The 16,673-nt window shown below is 37.1% G+C and overlaps 1 protein-coding gene and 1 non-coding gene across 2 annotated transcripts; both read left to right on the top strand.

The window, feature by feature from the left end:
* Positions 1-9,176: 9,176 nt before the first annotated feature.
* Positions 9,177-9,248, top strand: TRNAE-UUC (transfer RNA glutamic acid (anticodon UUC)). The gene has a single exon. It is a non-coding gene; the product is annotated as a tRNA-Glu (tRNA).
* A 223-nt stretch (positions 9,249-9,471) lies between these two features.
* LOC137716442 (Tetratricopeptide repeat (TPR)-like superfamily protein) lies at positions 9,472-15,636 on the top strand. Its single transcript, XM_068455900.2, has 2 exons — positions 9,472-9,789; positions 12,754-15,636. Exon 2 carries the CDS (start codon positions 12,895-12,897, stop codon positions 14,992-14,994), a length of 2,100 nt encoding a protein of 699 aa, XP_068312001.2. The 5' UTR covers positions 9,472-9,789; positions 12,754-12,894; the 3' UTR covers positions 14,995-15,636.
* The last annotated feature ends 1,037 nt before the right edge of the window (positions 15,637-16,673 follow it).

Here is a 16,673-nt window from a genome sequence, read left to right as displayed (position 1 = left end):
AACAAGGGTGTTTTACACATTGCCTTTGTCCTTCCCTTCCTCCTGCTACTTGTTTTGACCTTCCTTGCAGTTGTAGTTGCGGATGGTGTGGCAGGTGTCTTGATTTGGCACAACACTTTCAAATCTACTCTTTGGTTCAAGTGTTTTTTCTATTTTGGGGTTGTTGTGGTGTTGCGTTGCTTTCTCCAACTTCTTGATTTGGTTTTCTCCTTCCTGGTGGTGACCTTGGTGGCTACTGGCGGTTTGCTGCTCGCTTTGGTTTCTAGGGTTTTCTTTGTTATCTTTACTTTCTCCAGGCCTAAGTTAATATGGGGCTCTCTTTGTGCTTTGGATTGTTGCTCTCCTATTACTTGGGCCTCTTTATTTTGTTTTATGTCTTCTTTGTTTTTGAAGGTTTGTAATATTCCTGAACATTAATGAAGTTTTATTTTCGACCAAAAAAAAAAAAAGAATAATTTTAGCTGAAGGGGAGGGGGAGTTTGGCTAAGCCACACAATGGGTAACCTAATTTGGTATCGAATTCACCATTCACGAGATTCAAACCCAAGACCTCTCACTTACAAGTGAAGAGGAATACCACCAGACCGTAGTATTGAGTGGCTAACTTGTCGCACTTAAAATAATTAGGTTTAATGAATCTTGAGGATGCTTAAGTATACAGTGCTTGGATAGATGGGCCTTGTATTTATGGTATCCTTAAGGACACGTGTTGATGTATTTAGTATGTGGGAAAGAGAGTTTGAGAATAGAAAACTGTTGCATTTGTCATGTTTCATAAGTTTATGCTTGGGAAATGATTTTTTAGGTCATTGAAAAATAAGAGGTCATTGGAAAAGGGAAACCAAAAAATGCATTAATTGCTGTCAAGTTAGTAAGCAGTTTTATACTCAAGCAGTGGATAAGAGAATTCAAGTATGGAAATTGCTTTACCAAAGATGAACCCGACATGTGTGTATTTATACCGCGGAGAAAGAGACATTTTTAGGATAGAATCCTCGTTCTAAGACGGGAGGATCCTAGAGGATATCTAAGTAGATATCACACCTTTTTAAGAGTTGTGATTACTTGCGGCGCCAATTCCTAGATTGTAGGAACTCTAAAATTTATAAGGATCTGATTGAGTCTATATTCGGACCAGATCGCATATCTTACCGGACAAGCATGGTCATCTAGCATAGTCGCTCAAACTTCATGTATTGCCTCGGCATAGGGTAATGGTGGCACTGTTGCCACTCGGAGCTAGTGAATCCATGACTGGACTTTTAAGATAATTGTATTCGGATAAGCCTTACTCCAACCTTGAAAAATCATGGTCCCACAGGTGGGTACCCTAACTTTAATTAAATCTAACTTATTTAGCATGCCTAATTAGGTCATGGCTTGTTTTAAATGTCCTAACAAAATAACTTATGCTTTAACAAAGAGTGTAGAACTTTTCATTGAGGAAAATAAACTAAATTGGCTCCCGTTGCCTGGAAGGATGTTTGTACTCCTAAGTTTATTGGAGGCCTTGGTATAAGAAGGGCTGACCATTTTAAAAATGCTTCCTTTGACGAAACTTGCTTGGAAGGTTATTCCTGATAAAGGCAATTGGTGGGTCCAAATTGTTAAGCAAAGATATTTACGAAATGGGAGTTTGTTAAGTAGTAAAGTAAAACAACATCATTCCCTGGCTTAGAGGGATGTCCTAAATTCTAGGGATATTCTTTTAATAGGTTTGAGATAGATTGTGGGAAATGACAAGGACATTCAGGTCTTGACCCATAATTGGGGTTTTCCTTTCCTTTTTTTCCATCTCTTACCTGAATCCCAAAGAGGGAATGCTTATTGGAATTTATGAGTGTGATTTTATTGATAATAGTTGGAACAAGACCTTATTGATTTGTCCTTTTGCTAATGGCGAATTCACTGTAAAGTCAGCAACTTGGTTGCAAGTTGAGCAACAAAGTTTACACCCATATGTTGTGTTATTGAATAAAATGTGGAAACTTTAATTCCACAAAAGATAAAATGGTTTTGTTGGCTTCTTTTTTGTGGGAGCCTTCACAGCCCAGACACAACGACGAAATTATCAACGGTGCACTCTACCACTAACCTAATAGCCTGCCGTGCCCGGGGTTTAGGTATTTTCGACTTCTCGTTTTCTATAGGTATGCAGACATAGATTCGATTCCCGTAAGGGATAGGTACTCATTCCCGGCCGCTTTAGGCTCCACACATGATTGAGATTTCACAGATCTTTTCCTAATACTAGTCTTGTTTGTCCTTTTTGTAATATTGGTGAAGAAGATCAACAACATATTTTCATAAGATGCAAGTTTGCTCAAGAAGTTTGGAGAATATCCAGTGGCCCTTCTCCTGTTAATGTTAGGATGCATTTAATAAATTGGTTAACTCAGAGTTGAATGGTAGCGATGAGGTGGAGTTGTTTGAATTTAGTAGGGTTCTCCTCTTTTGCTGGCAAATATGGAATGATAGAAACAATCTGATATTTTGAAATAGTAAGGGTCCATCCTGCCAAAGTCTCAATGGTGGCCGCTACAGTTGGAAAAGAGTACTACAACACTAATAGAAGCCCAAGTTCAATTCGTATCTCAATGTTGTTCATACATGTCCTTGCATCATTAAATGAAATGCTCCTACTTTGAGGATCCCACCACCAACTTTAAGGACTCGTTTAGGGGCTTTAAAGCAATATTCGAGTCCCTAAAGAATATTGTCCGGATAAAAAAGTCTTTATAGTATAATTGCTAAATATAGAGACTAAAATATTAAAAATCATTGTTTATTTCGTTGGAGTATTGTGATGAATGCTAAAAACCAAAAGCTATCTCTACCATTGATTTTTAAAGAGATAAAAAAAAAAAAAAAGGTACAGGAGAACCAAATGAGAAGATGCCCCCACGTGGGTGGTCGATAAGGAAAACAAATAAAAAAAAGTAGTTGTTGCGCACAACATTCCCACTCAAAATCAACATGGTCCCACTCTTTGAGTCTCTATACACAGTCCTCACATTTGAGGATTTATTTGAGATATACAGCGAGTCCCTATATATTAGGATACTTTAAGGGCTTCAATTCCGGTCCATTAGAAGTCTTAGGTCCCTATATTTAGGGACTCTATTTAAGGCTAATTTGGTATTGCTATGGTTTGAAAAAAAAACTGCTTCTACTGTGCTGTGAGAATAAGCAGTTGTGAAATAAAACAGTAGAGTGTTTGGTAAACTTTTTTGTAAAAGTGCTTTTGAAAAAAAAAGAAAAAAAAAGCAGTATTATAGTGTTTGGTAAACTTTTATGTAAAATAGATGTGAAAAAAAAGCCGATTTTTCAAAGTTGGATTTTGCAACTTCTTGGTTTTGGCTTTTTTTCGCCCAAAAATGTGAAAAAAAAACTGAAACTGAATGTTTACCAAACACAAAAATAGCTCTCAACTTTTTTTTATACCATCTTTTTTCAGAATCACCTCAGTACCAAATCAGGCCTTACAGCCACCATTGGATGCACTAAGAAGCAGCATGGCCCAAACACCAGATTAAGATCTGTATAACCTAAGAAAGGTTGCCCAACAAAGAAAAGTTGCCCAACAAGGCTAACTGGTGGAGTCGTTAATCTATGAATATAATACGTAACACTGTTAATCAACCAGATCATATGTGCTCTTAATTGTATCGTCTATCACGTCTTCCCATTCAAACGACTAACTACTAGTAATGAAAATGTTTAGACATAGAATCAATAATCCATTGTCATCCAACGGTTAGGATATCTGACTTTCACCCAGAAGACCTGGGTTTGATTCCCGGCAATGGAACTTTTTTAAATTTCAATTTTTATTTTTAAAATTTTTATTTAAATGTCAAGCCCTTATGTTTGTTGGATCAATCTTCTAACATTGAACACTGACGAAGGGAGATGGCTAAGGAAACTAGCTGCTTCACACGCGTGTCCACCGTCGCCACTGAAGGTGGTGCCGTCGGTATTCCTCTAAAACACCCTTCACAAATCATCTCCAAAACCTTTACTTATATCTTCTGTATATTGTTTTTATCTGTTGAATATCTTGAGTTTGTGGAATCATTCATTTGTTGTGTTCTGTACAATATTTTTTCATTTGGGGTTTTGAAATTTTGTTTGTAGGAGAATTTTGGACATTGTAAATGCTTGTTGTTTGGTTTCTTCAGATGAGCATGCTTTGTAGGTATTCTTAATTTTTGTTGTCACTTGTAAATTGAGGTTGTTTCTGTCACTTTTCTTGGGTTTTCAGTGAGTGGGGTTGAAACATGCTCACATTCTTGTTTTGTAGGAAGGGAGTATATCTAAATCTATTTTCTTCAGTTTCCGTGTCGTCCCGATGGATATTTAGATGGTAGGCTCTTGTTGAATGAATTTGTTTTTTATGTTTTCACAAATCTTTGATGAATCCTGCACACTGCCTTAGGAACCACAAAAAAGGATGAGAGTTAATAGAGGGTTACTAACCTCATCATTTATGGTCTAACTTTGATCCCATTTTGGTTTGTGGTTCAAGAATATGAGATTATTGTAGAACAATTTAATTTGTCAAGTTTAGCTGTCATTTTGTTGAATATGCAGATGAAAGAATCTTGCATAAGCACTTTCTATAACCCATTCAAGTCTTATCAGCTTTCTAATTCGATGATAACAAGTTTTTTGTATTCGAACCTGGAGTGGAATTCAATTTATATGTGGTATCGAAATGTTATATAATGTTTAACATTTGTGTCAAGTTCAAACCTAGAAGTAGTTGGATCGAACTGAAAGAAAACAAAAAAATATGCATTTCTTCAACTAGACATTGCACAATGACTATCATTTTCCTTTATCTTTAAACAAGCGTCATTTGCGCGACAGTTTTACCTTGAGAGTTTTTTGGATTACTAATCTTGGAAGATCGTTTTTCATATTTCTATTATTTTGCCTCTAGCAGAATTCATAGAGCATTTTTGTCCTTGTGAAACCAGGGTGGAATTAATAAACTGAATACTATTTGTAAGCTATGTCGAGAAAAATGGGTTGACTGATGTTTTTGTATTCTATGTTTCGGGTTCATGATTTAAAAGTTTGATTGAGGTGATTTGCACTTTTTTATTTAATCACATTTCTATGTTCAGGTGCAGAGTTTGGTACATATGAGGCTCAATGGTTTAATGCTGTAAGGTTTAAGGAGCATCTTGGGCTGAACTTCAACTTTTGAGGTTTCAGTCAAAACAATATTCTTCTACACTCTCATCACCTTTTCTCTACTACACCTTGAATGGACACCACAAAACTATTATGTCTCTTAAGAAGCGTTTTTTTTTATAAGAAACAATATAGAGGCTGATATCTACATTTACATCTCGCTCCTAGATCTCTACTTCATATGTGCAAGTGTCTAATCAGCTAAAAATGTCTTTGAAAATGCCCAAGACAAACGCAGTTTCTTGGAATGTTATGATTTCTGGATATGTGAAAGTGGGTTATTATTTTGGAGCTCTGGCTATGTCGGCCGACATGAAAGAAGCTGGTGTAATGCCAAATGCCATCACAGTAACTAGTATCTTATCGGCTTGTACGCAACTTGCAGCACTGTAATGCCTAAAACACTGGACACTTTAGATGAATATGAAGCCCTCGAGGGATAAAATGTTGTTTGTTTACCGTAAACCTTAATTTGGGCAGGTATGCCATGCAAGTTTTTGTTATGTTATACTCTTTGTAGGTAGGGCTGCACGTATCAAATGATTTTGTCAGAGAAACTTTGAACAATACAGTACGTTATTTGAACAATAAAGTGCTTTGATGCAAATGTTCCGATCATAATATAAACCATGTGCATTTCATTGTTTCCTCGTACATTCTGTTGTGCTGAATTGCACATCTTGGTTTTAGGCTCTTTTTGTTTCTGTAATAACATATTAGATTTCTACACTGATCAAACTAAACATTTTCAAAAAGTTGAGTACATTTGGTTGCAGGAAGACCCTTATACAAGACTGTAATTTAGAAGAAGCACCAAGCACAAATTTTGTGCTTCTGCAATATTCTACTTTCCTTTTTGAGGGAAGCATAAAACTCCCTTGAAAGATCACAAAGTGCTCAGTCCAAGGGTTAGTTGATTTGGTAAGGGGTTTTGCCTCTCGATTAGTGATGATCTAGGGTTTATGGTTACTTTCGTTGTCACCTAATTAGCATTTCTCCATTTTTTTATTTAATTGTACGATCTAGGGTATAGAGTATAATTCCTGCATCTTAATTTGTACAATGTAGGATTAGGCGTATACTTACTTGTGGCGGAAGGTGGATGGAGGCGCAATGGAGAAACAATGGTGGTAGTGCAGCTTGTTTTGGTCTTTTCTTAGTTGCTCGGAGTTTGATACATTGTCGGAAGCCTTCAAGCTACTTTGTTGACTTAAAATAACAAAATTTTGTTCTATTTACTCAGTCCTGGTTTTAAACATAAAGTTAGAATTCATGATGTTTCTGCTGCGCATCGTGATATGGACCATATGGTTAAGACACAATTGAAGACTTTATGTGGGCGATGACATTTATGGACATGATAGTCTGTTTCAAGTTTTCCTTTCGGCCCATGTCGTGGACATGGGTTACCGATCGCCAAACTTTGCTTGTCAACCATTGTTGATGAAATTCGCTTGACCATCGCATTTCGGCTTGGCCGAAAGTCACCTCCCGTCACTTACACCAGTGGTGCCTTGTATATTACCTTATTGATAAAAATTAGTATTCTAAAAATCCCCTCTTGGCCTGGGCGCTAGGCGATTGGTCACCTCCCGGATTAGTCCCTAGGAGTTTGAAAATTAAGAAAGTGCACCTAGACCTGCTTAGACGTCTGCCTTGCTCGCTTAGGTGCCCGCTTTGCCCGCCTAAACCCGTCTAGGCACTTGCCTAGGTCACGACTCTTACTTAAATAAAAAATCGATAACTTCCATTTTGCATTTTATTTTGTCAATAAAATGTAAGAGACTTGTTAAATACTTGGATGAACACTTATTATATGTTTCTTCCTCATGTTTTCAATAAGTTCTAATACTTTATAATTTATATGTCATTTGATTTTGCAATAGATGTATCGCAATACAATTATGTGTTTTTTAAGTATAAATAGACACTTATTTACATAATATATAATAAATTTACTTAAATCTTGAAATTGGTACCAGGCGGAATATCCGGTATATAAAAATAATAATATGCTGGACTGACTAGTCAAGCCGGCTAGTTGACTAAGATAGATATGTTAGTTAATAAACCAAAGATTAAATGGTCAATCTCAATTATCAATAGTTATCCTAGTCAGTGAGCTCTCAGTTTGTTCTAAGTTATTAGCATGTCAGGTGAGCATGATTGTGAGCACATACTTATTAAATATTCAAGTGATGCATGTAGCATGTATATGTATGTGAGGTATGTGACACAATATAAGTAACTATGAACACAAGATGTTTTTGGCCGGAAAAACCCACCTCTAGGTTAAAAAACCGGAGACTTTCCGATGAATCCTATCCACTAGTATAATCAATGTTCTTACAAAGTACCACGTAAAGCTCAATCCTAGAACCTTATCTATGGAGCAGCTTTACCCTTGTGCACTCTTGCCTCACACAAGATAGATTCCTTCGGTCTTCACGAAGTGGCAGCTCATCCTGAGCTCTTAACCTTGTGGCACCAAGACTAGCTCACGAACTATGCATATATGATATGACAATGATATACAGATATGGATTTAGATGTTTAGTTATTTTCTCTAGTCCAATAGTTGAAAAAAGAAATTGATGAGAGTCCTACAGTCGGTCAGTTTTAAAGATTTGTTTTGACCACTAATTTAATGCAAAACCAAAGACAATGCAACCCCATTCTTCAATGATTGGGTGTTTAATGCATGAAAGAAGGTTTTGCAACTAGGGTTTCATAAATGAAGAACAAAGAGGAAAGTAAGGTCTTAAGGCCTTTCTCACTCTAACTTCTCACTAGAAATATAATCTGAAAACCCCCAAAAACAAAGAACCTTGGCTGGGGATCTTAACCCCAAAAGCTTTGGTTTGTTTTTCACCTACAAAGGACACATGTCGTCCTACAAATTGATTAGAAAAGATTAAGGGCTGAGATCTGACTATCGGCAAAAAACTGTCAGGAAGCCCATGTGGGACTCTCGTCAAATTTGAAATTAGGACGTCTTAATTTGAAATTAGATTTGACTATCAGCACACAAATTTGAAATTAGGACGTCTTAATTTGTGTGCCCAGCTTGCTAGAAATTTGCACGCAAGCCTAACTCGACAACTAAGCTAGCCAGAATGAAGTAGGAATGTAGACGTGAAATGCACATGCATGAACAAAACTTTTGAAGTGAGGTGTGTCCCATCCTTGTACATTTCTTCACAGCAAACACAACCCATGTATAAAGAAAAGCCTAAAGCTAGATTGAACATGTGGTATACTTACAATATTGACAAGGAAAACCAAACCTAAAGTATATACTTTACAAATCTGCCTAGCCGCTGCGCCTAACGTATTTTAGAACCTTTATAAAAATAAAGTGTTTACTTAGTAGATTTGAATCCCAATCTCATAATTGTCTATAGGTTATGTGGTTACGAGGGCAATGATTTTTATTTTTTGGTCCAATGGCAATAGGCATTATATGACCTTTTGTACTTGTTTGGGGAAGGGGAAGCTTTCTTGTGGCGTTCAATAGGAAGAAGAGAGTTTAACGGGCAAGTTTCACGTTAATTAGTTCAAAAATAGGGTTTAATTTTAAAAATAATTTATTAAAGAAAATTCATTTTATTTTATTGAATTTCTATAAACTTCAATTGTACATAAAAGACGTTGATAAGAATTAAAGATACTAATATTAATGGCATGTTTACTTACTATGAATGAAAGTATGCAAGTATATATTTATATTATAGAGTGGGAGATTTGAGCTAAGGTAAACAAACATTCTATATATATATATATATATAAATTCCACTAGATCGTAATGCTAAGCATTGGTGGGTTCCTGTTCTGTACATGGGAAGATGTGTTTTTGTAATAGTGTCATCACGTTTAGTTGGTAGAGGCACAAGACCCATCTTATCCATTTCTAGTCTTTGAAAATTAAGATTTCATTCTAATATAAAATAAAAGTTTACCAAATTGATTAGTAGTCCGTTGTCGTCCAGCGGTTAGGATATCTGGCTTTCACCCAGGAGACCCGGGTTCGATTCCCGGCAACGGAATATTTTTGGAATTTTAATTTAAGTTAATTTTTTAATTTTATTAAAATTATTTGTACTCTGAAATCCGGGAATATTTTTGGAATTTTAATTTAAGTTAATTTTTTAATTTTATTAAAATTATTTGTACTCTGAAATCCGGGAATATTTTTGGAATTTTAATTTAAGTTAATTTTTTAATTTTATTAAAATTATTTGTACTCTGAAATAAATAAAAATAGGGTTGGGTGCTTTTAAGTTGTAGAGAATAAGAAAGAAAAGAACATAATGACGGACGGACGGACGGCAAAAGCCCAAAACCCTGCTCTCTGCTTCTGAGTCTGCCTCAAGCAACTTGTGCCCCACTCCTCTTCCCCTAATTATTTCCTCACCAAATCAATACCCTACCCACTTCCTTCTCTGCATATCAATTTTCATTCATCCATCATCGCGCAGAATCCGCACAACGATTGACACAGGGATTCACAGATGGCTAAGGAAAACAGCTGCTTGACTCGCGTTGCCACCGGCGCTGTAATTGGCGGAGCTATCGGCGGTGCCGTCGGTATTTCTCCAAAACCCACTTTTCATATTTGCTTCAAGACCCTTGTTTTTGCTCTACTTTTCGCTTTCTTCCCTACCGTATCTTGGCTTTGTTGTGGAATCATCCTTTGATGTTCTTATTTCATCTCTTCGATTACTCTTCCATCTTTTAAATGCTTGTTGTTCGGTTTGTTTTGACGGGCATATGTGGAAGTAAAAGGAATTTTGTTTTGGGTATTCTAATTTTTGTTGCAGCTTGTAAATTGCGAGGTTGTAAAGACGGCATTAGTCAGGTCGGAGCTTAACAGCTAAGCGGATTAGGTGGATTAAGTTAATTTGTTATAGGATAAATTATATTTTCATACATCAGGAGGATTGGGGTCTATTTTAATTTCTTACAATATTTTTAAAACATTTTACTTTCATATATTTGTACTATTTTATTTTAAAATAATAGTTCTGTTATATTTTTCATCCATTAATCCATTAAATACTGACGTGACTGCTACACAAATTTTTTTTTTAAAAAACCTGAATTTTCTCAAAAAAAAAAAAAAAAAAAAAAAAAAACCCATCCCATCTCCCCGCAACAACCCCCCACACCTCTAAACCTGCAACAAGAAGAAGAAGGAAAAAAAGAAAAAAGAAAAAACCTTGAAATCCATCCATCCCATCTCCCTGCAACCACCCCCACATATATCCCTAAACCTGCAACAAGAAGAAGAAGAAGAAGGAAGGGAAAAAAAAAAAAAAAAAAAAAAAAAAAGCAGCCCAAACCCAGTCGAAGGAGAAGAAGAAGCCGCCGGCGCTCGACCCACCTGCCTCCCCACCCTCCCCACCCCCCCGGTGCGAGACCCCGCTGCCTTCCCCCCCTCCCTCACGCGACCGTGAACCAGGCCGCCTCCGCTCTGTTGAAGTTGAAATTGAAATCCATTTCTTACTCTCCTATCTTTGTCTCACTCCACCTTCTTTGTCTTTGGTGGTTTTGGGTGGCGTTCGGACAAAGATGAAGGGTGGGGGTTTCTTGGGTGGACGAAAGAGGACCTAGGTTTTGACTCAAATGACAGGGACTGGTTGGTGGTTGGGGTGGGAGAATGGGAGCTGCAGTTGCACTCTTCTTCTTCTTCTAGGTTGCGGGTTTTTGGGTGTGGAGGGAAGAACTCGGTTTGGGCATTTTTTTTTTCTTTCTTTCCTTCTCCTCCTCCTGCTTCTTCTTCTTGTTGTTGCATGTTTAGGGATGTGGGTGGTGTTTGCGGGGAGATGGGATGGTTTCAATTTTTTTTGTTGTGTGTGTTGAGAAAATTCAGGTTTAAAAAAAAAAAAATTTAAAAAATTATTTTTTTTGCCACGTGTCATATATGTGGTAGCCACATCAGCATTTAACGGATCAATAGATGAAAAATGTAACGGAGGTATTATTTTGAAATAAAATAGTACTTAAGGTATGAAAGTGAAATGTTTTGAAGATGTTGTAAGGAATTGAAATAGATCCCAAACCTAATGTATGAAAATGTAATTTACCCTTTATTATATATTGGTGTAAATAAGTGTCCACTTAAACTTAAAAAATACATAATTGCATTGAGATATATAAATTGCAAAATAGAATGACATATAGATTATAAAGTATTAGAACAGAATGAAAATATGGGGAATAAACATATAATGCGTGTTCATTTAAGTAATCAACAATTTTCTTATAATTTACTGAATACAATAAAATGAAAAATAAAGTTATCCATTTTCTGCCTAAGTGAGAGTCCGACTTAGGCGGGCGCCTAAGCGGGTGTCTAAGCAAGTCTAGGCGCCCCTTCTTAATTTTTAAACGCCTAGAAATTAATCGAAGCGCTGGTCAGCCGCCTAGCACTTAAACCGGGTTTAGGCGGTGCTAGGCGGGGATTTTTAGAATAGTGGTAAATTGGGTTTTCTTTCTATGACTTTTTTGGGGTTTTCAGTAAATAGGTTGACTTGAATTATGTGCACATTCTTTGTGTAGAAAAAAACTATAGCTCAATTTATGTTGCCAAGTTTCCGTTTCGTCCTGGTGCATATGTAGAAGTTGAAGGACTTTGTTTTTGTGTTTTATGTTGAGCTTGTGCTTTGAATTAGAAGATAATTTTCGGGACAAGTTATTGTCCCTCAACGGGGATCAGAAAGAATTTTAGGCTCAAGATTCTTTATACCTCAATATCCTTTGCCATGTGAAACACAAAATATGCATAGAGAGAGAGAAGAAAAAAAAAAAAAAAAAAGGAATAGGAAACGCCGACGTGTTAATATTAGCAAACTTTAGCCGGCCTGAAATTGTCAAAAGCTGATTACCTATTTCCCTTTTTGATTTTTAACAAATCTCTCATGAATCCTTCACTTGTTACCACAAGAATATGTCTTTCTCGTTCTCTCATGTTACTCTCCAAGCCTGTTTTGTTATCTATTGCTAATAGTATACACCTTTCTTACCGTCTAGTTGAGCTGAGGGACATCTTGGCCAACTCTTTTCCAGACAGTATTTACACAGCTAACCCTGAAATTGTGTGAAAAGACAGTACATAGCGAGGGTCAAAAGTCAGGTATTGTTTGGGGTGCGGGATAACTTTGAAATCAAAGAGAAAAATGTGATTGGAGTCTGTCAAGTCAGTGAAATATACATTTCTTCAACTAGACATTGTACAATGACTATCATTTTGCTTTATCTTTAAACAAGCGTCGTTTGCGGTACTGTTTTACCTTGAGAGTTTTCTGGATTATTAATCTTGCAAGATCGTTTTTCATATTTATATTATTTTGCCTCTAGCAGAACTCATAGAGCATTTCGTCCTTGATTAAATGGAAACCAGGGTGGAATTAATAAACTGAATGCTATTTGTACGCTATGTCAAGAAAAATGGGTTGACTTATGTTTTTGTATAACTATGTTTCGGGTTCATGATTTAAAAGTTTGATTGGGGTGATTAAAAGTTTTATTTAATCATATTTCTATGTTCAGGTGCAGAGTTTGGTACATATGAGGCTCAATGGTTTAATGCTGTAAGGTTTAAGGAGCATCTTGGGTTGAACTTCAACTTTTGAGTTTTCGGTCAAAACAATATTCTTCTACACTCATCACTTTTTCTCTACTACACCTTGAATGGACACCGCAAAACTATTATGTCTCTTGAGAACGTGTATTAGTTCCAAGTCGCTGAAGCAAGGCAAGCTCGTCCACCAAAAGATTCTCACTCTAGGCTTACAGAATGACCCTGCTCTTTGCAAAAACCTGATAGACTTTTACTTCTCTTGCCATTTTTATGACTCTGCAAAGCTTGTTTTCCAATCCATTGAAAACCCAACCAGTATTTCCCTGTGGAATGGCCTCATGACAGCTTATACCAAGAACTTCATGTTCAACAAAGCTCTTGACCTCTTTGGCAGTTTGCTGCGCTACCCTTATCTTTGTCCTGATAGTTACACTTATCCAAGTGTCCTTAAGGCCTGTGGTGCATTGGGTGAAGTTAGTTTGGGAAAAATGATCCATAACCATTTGATAAAGATCGGTTTTGTATCAGATATTGTTGTTGCCAGCTCTCTTGTGTGCATGTATGCTAAATGCAACATTTTTGAGTGTGCTATACGGCTGTTTGATGAAATGCCCGAGAGAGATGTGGCATGTTGGAATACTGTAATTTCTTGTTATTATCAAGATGGGCAAGCTCGTAAGGCAATAGACTTGTATGAAAAGATGAGGAATTCTGGATTTATACCCAATTCAGTAACACTTACGACTGTTATTTCATCGTGTGCAAGACTTTCAGATTTAGAGAGAGGTATGGAGATTCACAAGGAGTTGATAAAAAGTCGCTTGGTTTTGGATTCCTTTGTTTGTTCTGCTCTTGTGGATATGTATGGAAAATGCGGATGTTTAGATATGGCAAAACAGGTTTTTGAGCAAATCCCAATAAAGAATGTAATTTCTTGGAATTCTATGATCACAGCATACAGTGTATCAGGTGACAGTAGATCCTGTATCCAACTTTTTAGAAGGATGAATGATGAAGGAACGAGTCCCACGTTAACTACTTTTAGTAGCATACTGTTGGCCTGTTCAAGGTCAGCCCAACTACAGCACGGAAAATTCATACATGCGTTTATTATAAGAAACAATATTGAGGCTGATATCTACATTTACAGCTCGCTCCTAGATCTCTACTTCATGTGTGGAAGTGTCTCATCAGCTAAAAATGTCTTTGAAAAGATGCCGAAGACAAACACAGCTTCTTGGAATGTTATGATTTCTGGATATGTGAAAGTGGGTGATTATTTTGGGGCTCTGGCCACGTATGATGAAATGAAAGTAGCTGGTGTAAGGCCAAATGCCATCACAGTAACTAGTATCTTATCGGCTTGTTCGCAACTTGCAGCACTGGAAAAGGGTAAGGAGATTCACAGAACTCTCATTGATAGTGAGTTGGAAACCAACGAAATAGTGATGGGGGCTCTCCTTGATATGTATGCTAAATGCGGTGTGGTGGATGAAGCACTTAATGTTTTTAATAGATTACCAGATAGAGACCTTGTGTCATGGACCTCCATGATCACTGCATACGGAGCTCATGGTCAAGCTTTAGAAGCTTTAAAGCTTTTTGGTGAAATGCAGCAGTCCTATGCAAAGCCTGATGGAGTTACTCTTCTTGCGGTTCTATCTGCTTGTAGCCACGTGGGGCTAGTTGACGAAGGTTGTCACTATTTCAGTCAGATGATCACCAATTATGGAATTAAACCTAGAGTGGAACATTACTCTTGTTTGATGGATCTTCTTGGACGTGCTGGAAGGTTGAATGAAGCATATCAACTTTTGCAAAGAACTCCAGAAATTAGGGAGGACATTGACTTGTTAAGCACACTATTTTCCGCTTGTCGTTTGCACAAGGATATAGATTTGGGTGTGAAAATCGCAGGGTTGTTAATGGAGAAGAATCCCGATGATCCTTCAACTTTTATTATGTTATCAAATATTTATGCTTCTGTAAAGAAATGGGATGAAGTGCGGAAGGTGAGATTAAAGATGAAAGAATTAGGATTAAGGAAAAATCCGGGCTGTAGCTGGATTGAGATTAACAAGAGTATCCAGCCTTTCTTTGTTGAAGACAAGTCCCACTCACAATCAGAAATGGTATATGAATGTCTCGCAAGTCTTGCCAGTCACATGGAGAGAGATGAGTTGTTTCCAAATAGAGCAGCAGATATATGATATACGATAGAGAAAGCAATCTGTATATTCTTGCTGGAGAACTTAAGACATATGTTAAGAATCCCTGGTATAGGATTCATGGAACTTCGTGTTCCTTCAGACGCAAGGAGATGTAGTATGGAACTTTGCTTCTGATTTATTGTCAGATTTGGTACTTCGGTCAAACTCAAAGGTGGAGGTGAAACTATTGATAATGACACTGCTGGAAAGGAATGTGGTAGGGGTTTAAGATGAGTGGCCAACGATTTTCAAATATATTTTGCACCTTCGTGCAGAAATGATAAGAGGAATGTATAACAAATCTTGTCTTGTGCTTGAAGAAGTTGGAATCATGCAAGGACTGGATGGAATGGAGAAAAGAAATTCACTCCCTTAGACATCTTCTGAGAAGCCTAAAATACTGGACACTTTAGATGAATATGAAGCCCTCGAGGGTTAAAAATGTTGTTCGTTTACCACAAAGCTTAAATCGGGCAGGTATGCCACGCCAGTTTTTGTTATGATAAATTCTTTGTAGGTATGGTCGCACATATCAAATGATTATGTCATAGAAACATGACTAATTGTTATCAACGTTGAACAATACAATACGTTATTTGAACAATAAAGTGCTTTGATGCAAATGTTCGGGTCATAATATAATCCATGTGTGTTTCACTCTTTCTTCTTATGTTCTGTTTTGCTCAATTGCATATCTTGGTTTTGTGCTCTTTTTGTTTCCGTAATGACATATTAGGTTTCTACACTGTTAAAGCTAAACATCTTCAAAAAGTTGAGTACATTAGGCTGCAAGAAGACCCTTATACAAGAATGTAATTTGGAAGAAGCACCAAACACAAATTTTATGCTTCTGCAATATTCTACTTTCCTTTTTGAGGGAAGCATAAAACTCCTTCAAAAGTGCAGCCCGATAACCCAAAAAATGAGCACAAAGTGCTCAGTCCAAGGGTAAGCTGATTTGGTAAGGGGTTTTGCCTCTTGATTAGTGATGATCTAGGGTTTATGGTTACTTTCGTGGTCACCTTTCTCCAGTTTTTATTTAATTGTACGATCTAGGGTATAGAGTATAATTCCTGCATCTTACTTTGTACAATGTAGGATTAGGCGTATACTTACTTGTGGTGTAAGGTGGATGGAGGCACAATGGAGAAACAATGGTGGCAGTGCTGCTTGTTTTGGTCTTTTCTTAGTTGCTCGGAGCTTGATACATTGTCGGAAGTGTGTCGGAAGTGTTATCAAGCTGCTTTGCTGAATTAAAATGAACGAAATTTTGTTCTGTTTACTAAGTCCTGATTTTAAACATAAAGTTAGAATTCATGACGTTTCTGTTGCGCACTGTGATATGGACCATATGGTCAGGACACGATTGAAGACTTCATGTGGGCGATGACATTTATGGATCAAACAGCCAATTGCTTTCCAATGGGTCCAACACCACCAGTAACCGCAGTTCAAGTCACAACAAACAAGGACATCTAGATGTAGCAACCAGAAATGGGAATAAAATTAAAGAAAACGAATCTCATCATGAAACTGAATGGGTTGAGCAAGATGAGCCTGGTGTATACATCACACTTACTTCCCTACCAGGAGGTGCCAAGGATCTCAAGCGAGTTCGTTTCAGGTATACTGTACTTGCCTACATAACAGTACGTGCCTATGCGGGGGTGTGTTTTTCC

This window comes from Pyrus communis, chromosome 3, assembly GCF_041283825.1.
Source record: "Pyrus communis isolate YQ-2024b chromosome 3, ASM4128382v1, whole genome shotgun sequence".
Lineage (NCBI taxonomy): Eukaryota > Viridiplantae > Streptophyta > Magnoliopsida > Rosales > Rosaceae > Pyrus > Pyrus communis.
The sequence above is the reverse complement of the archived record's forward strand: the minus strand, read 5'-3'. Positions and strand labels throughout refer to the sequence as shown.

Bases quoted from the DNA above. Each gene is read 5' to 3' on its own strand.
- LOC137716442 (XM_068455900.2), top strand. From the start codon at position 12,895: ATGGACACCGCAAAACTATTATGTCTCTTGAGAACGTGTATTAGTTCC.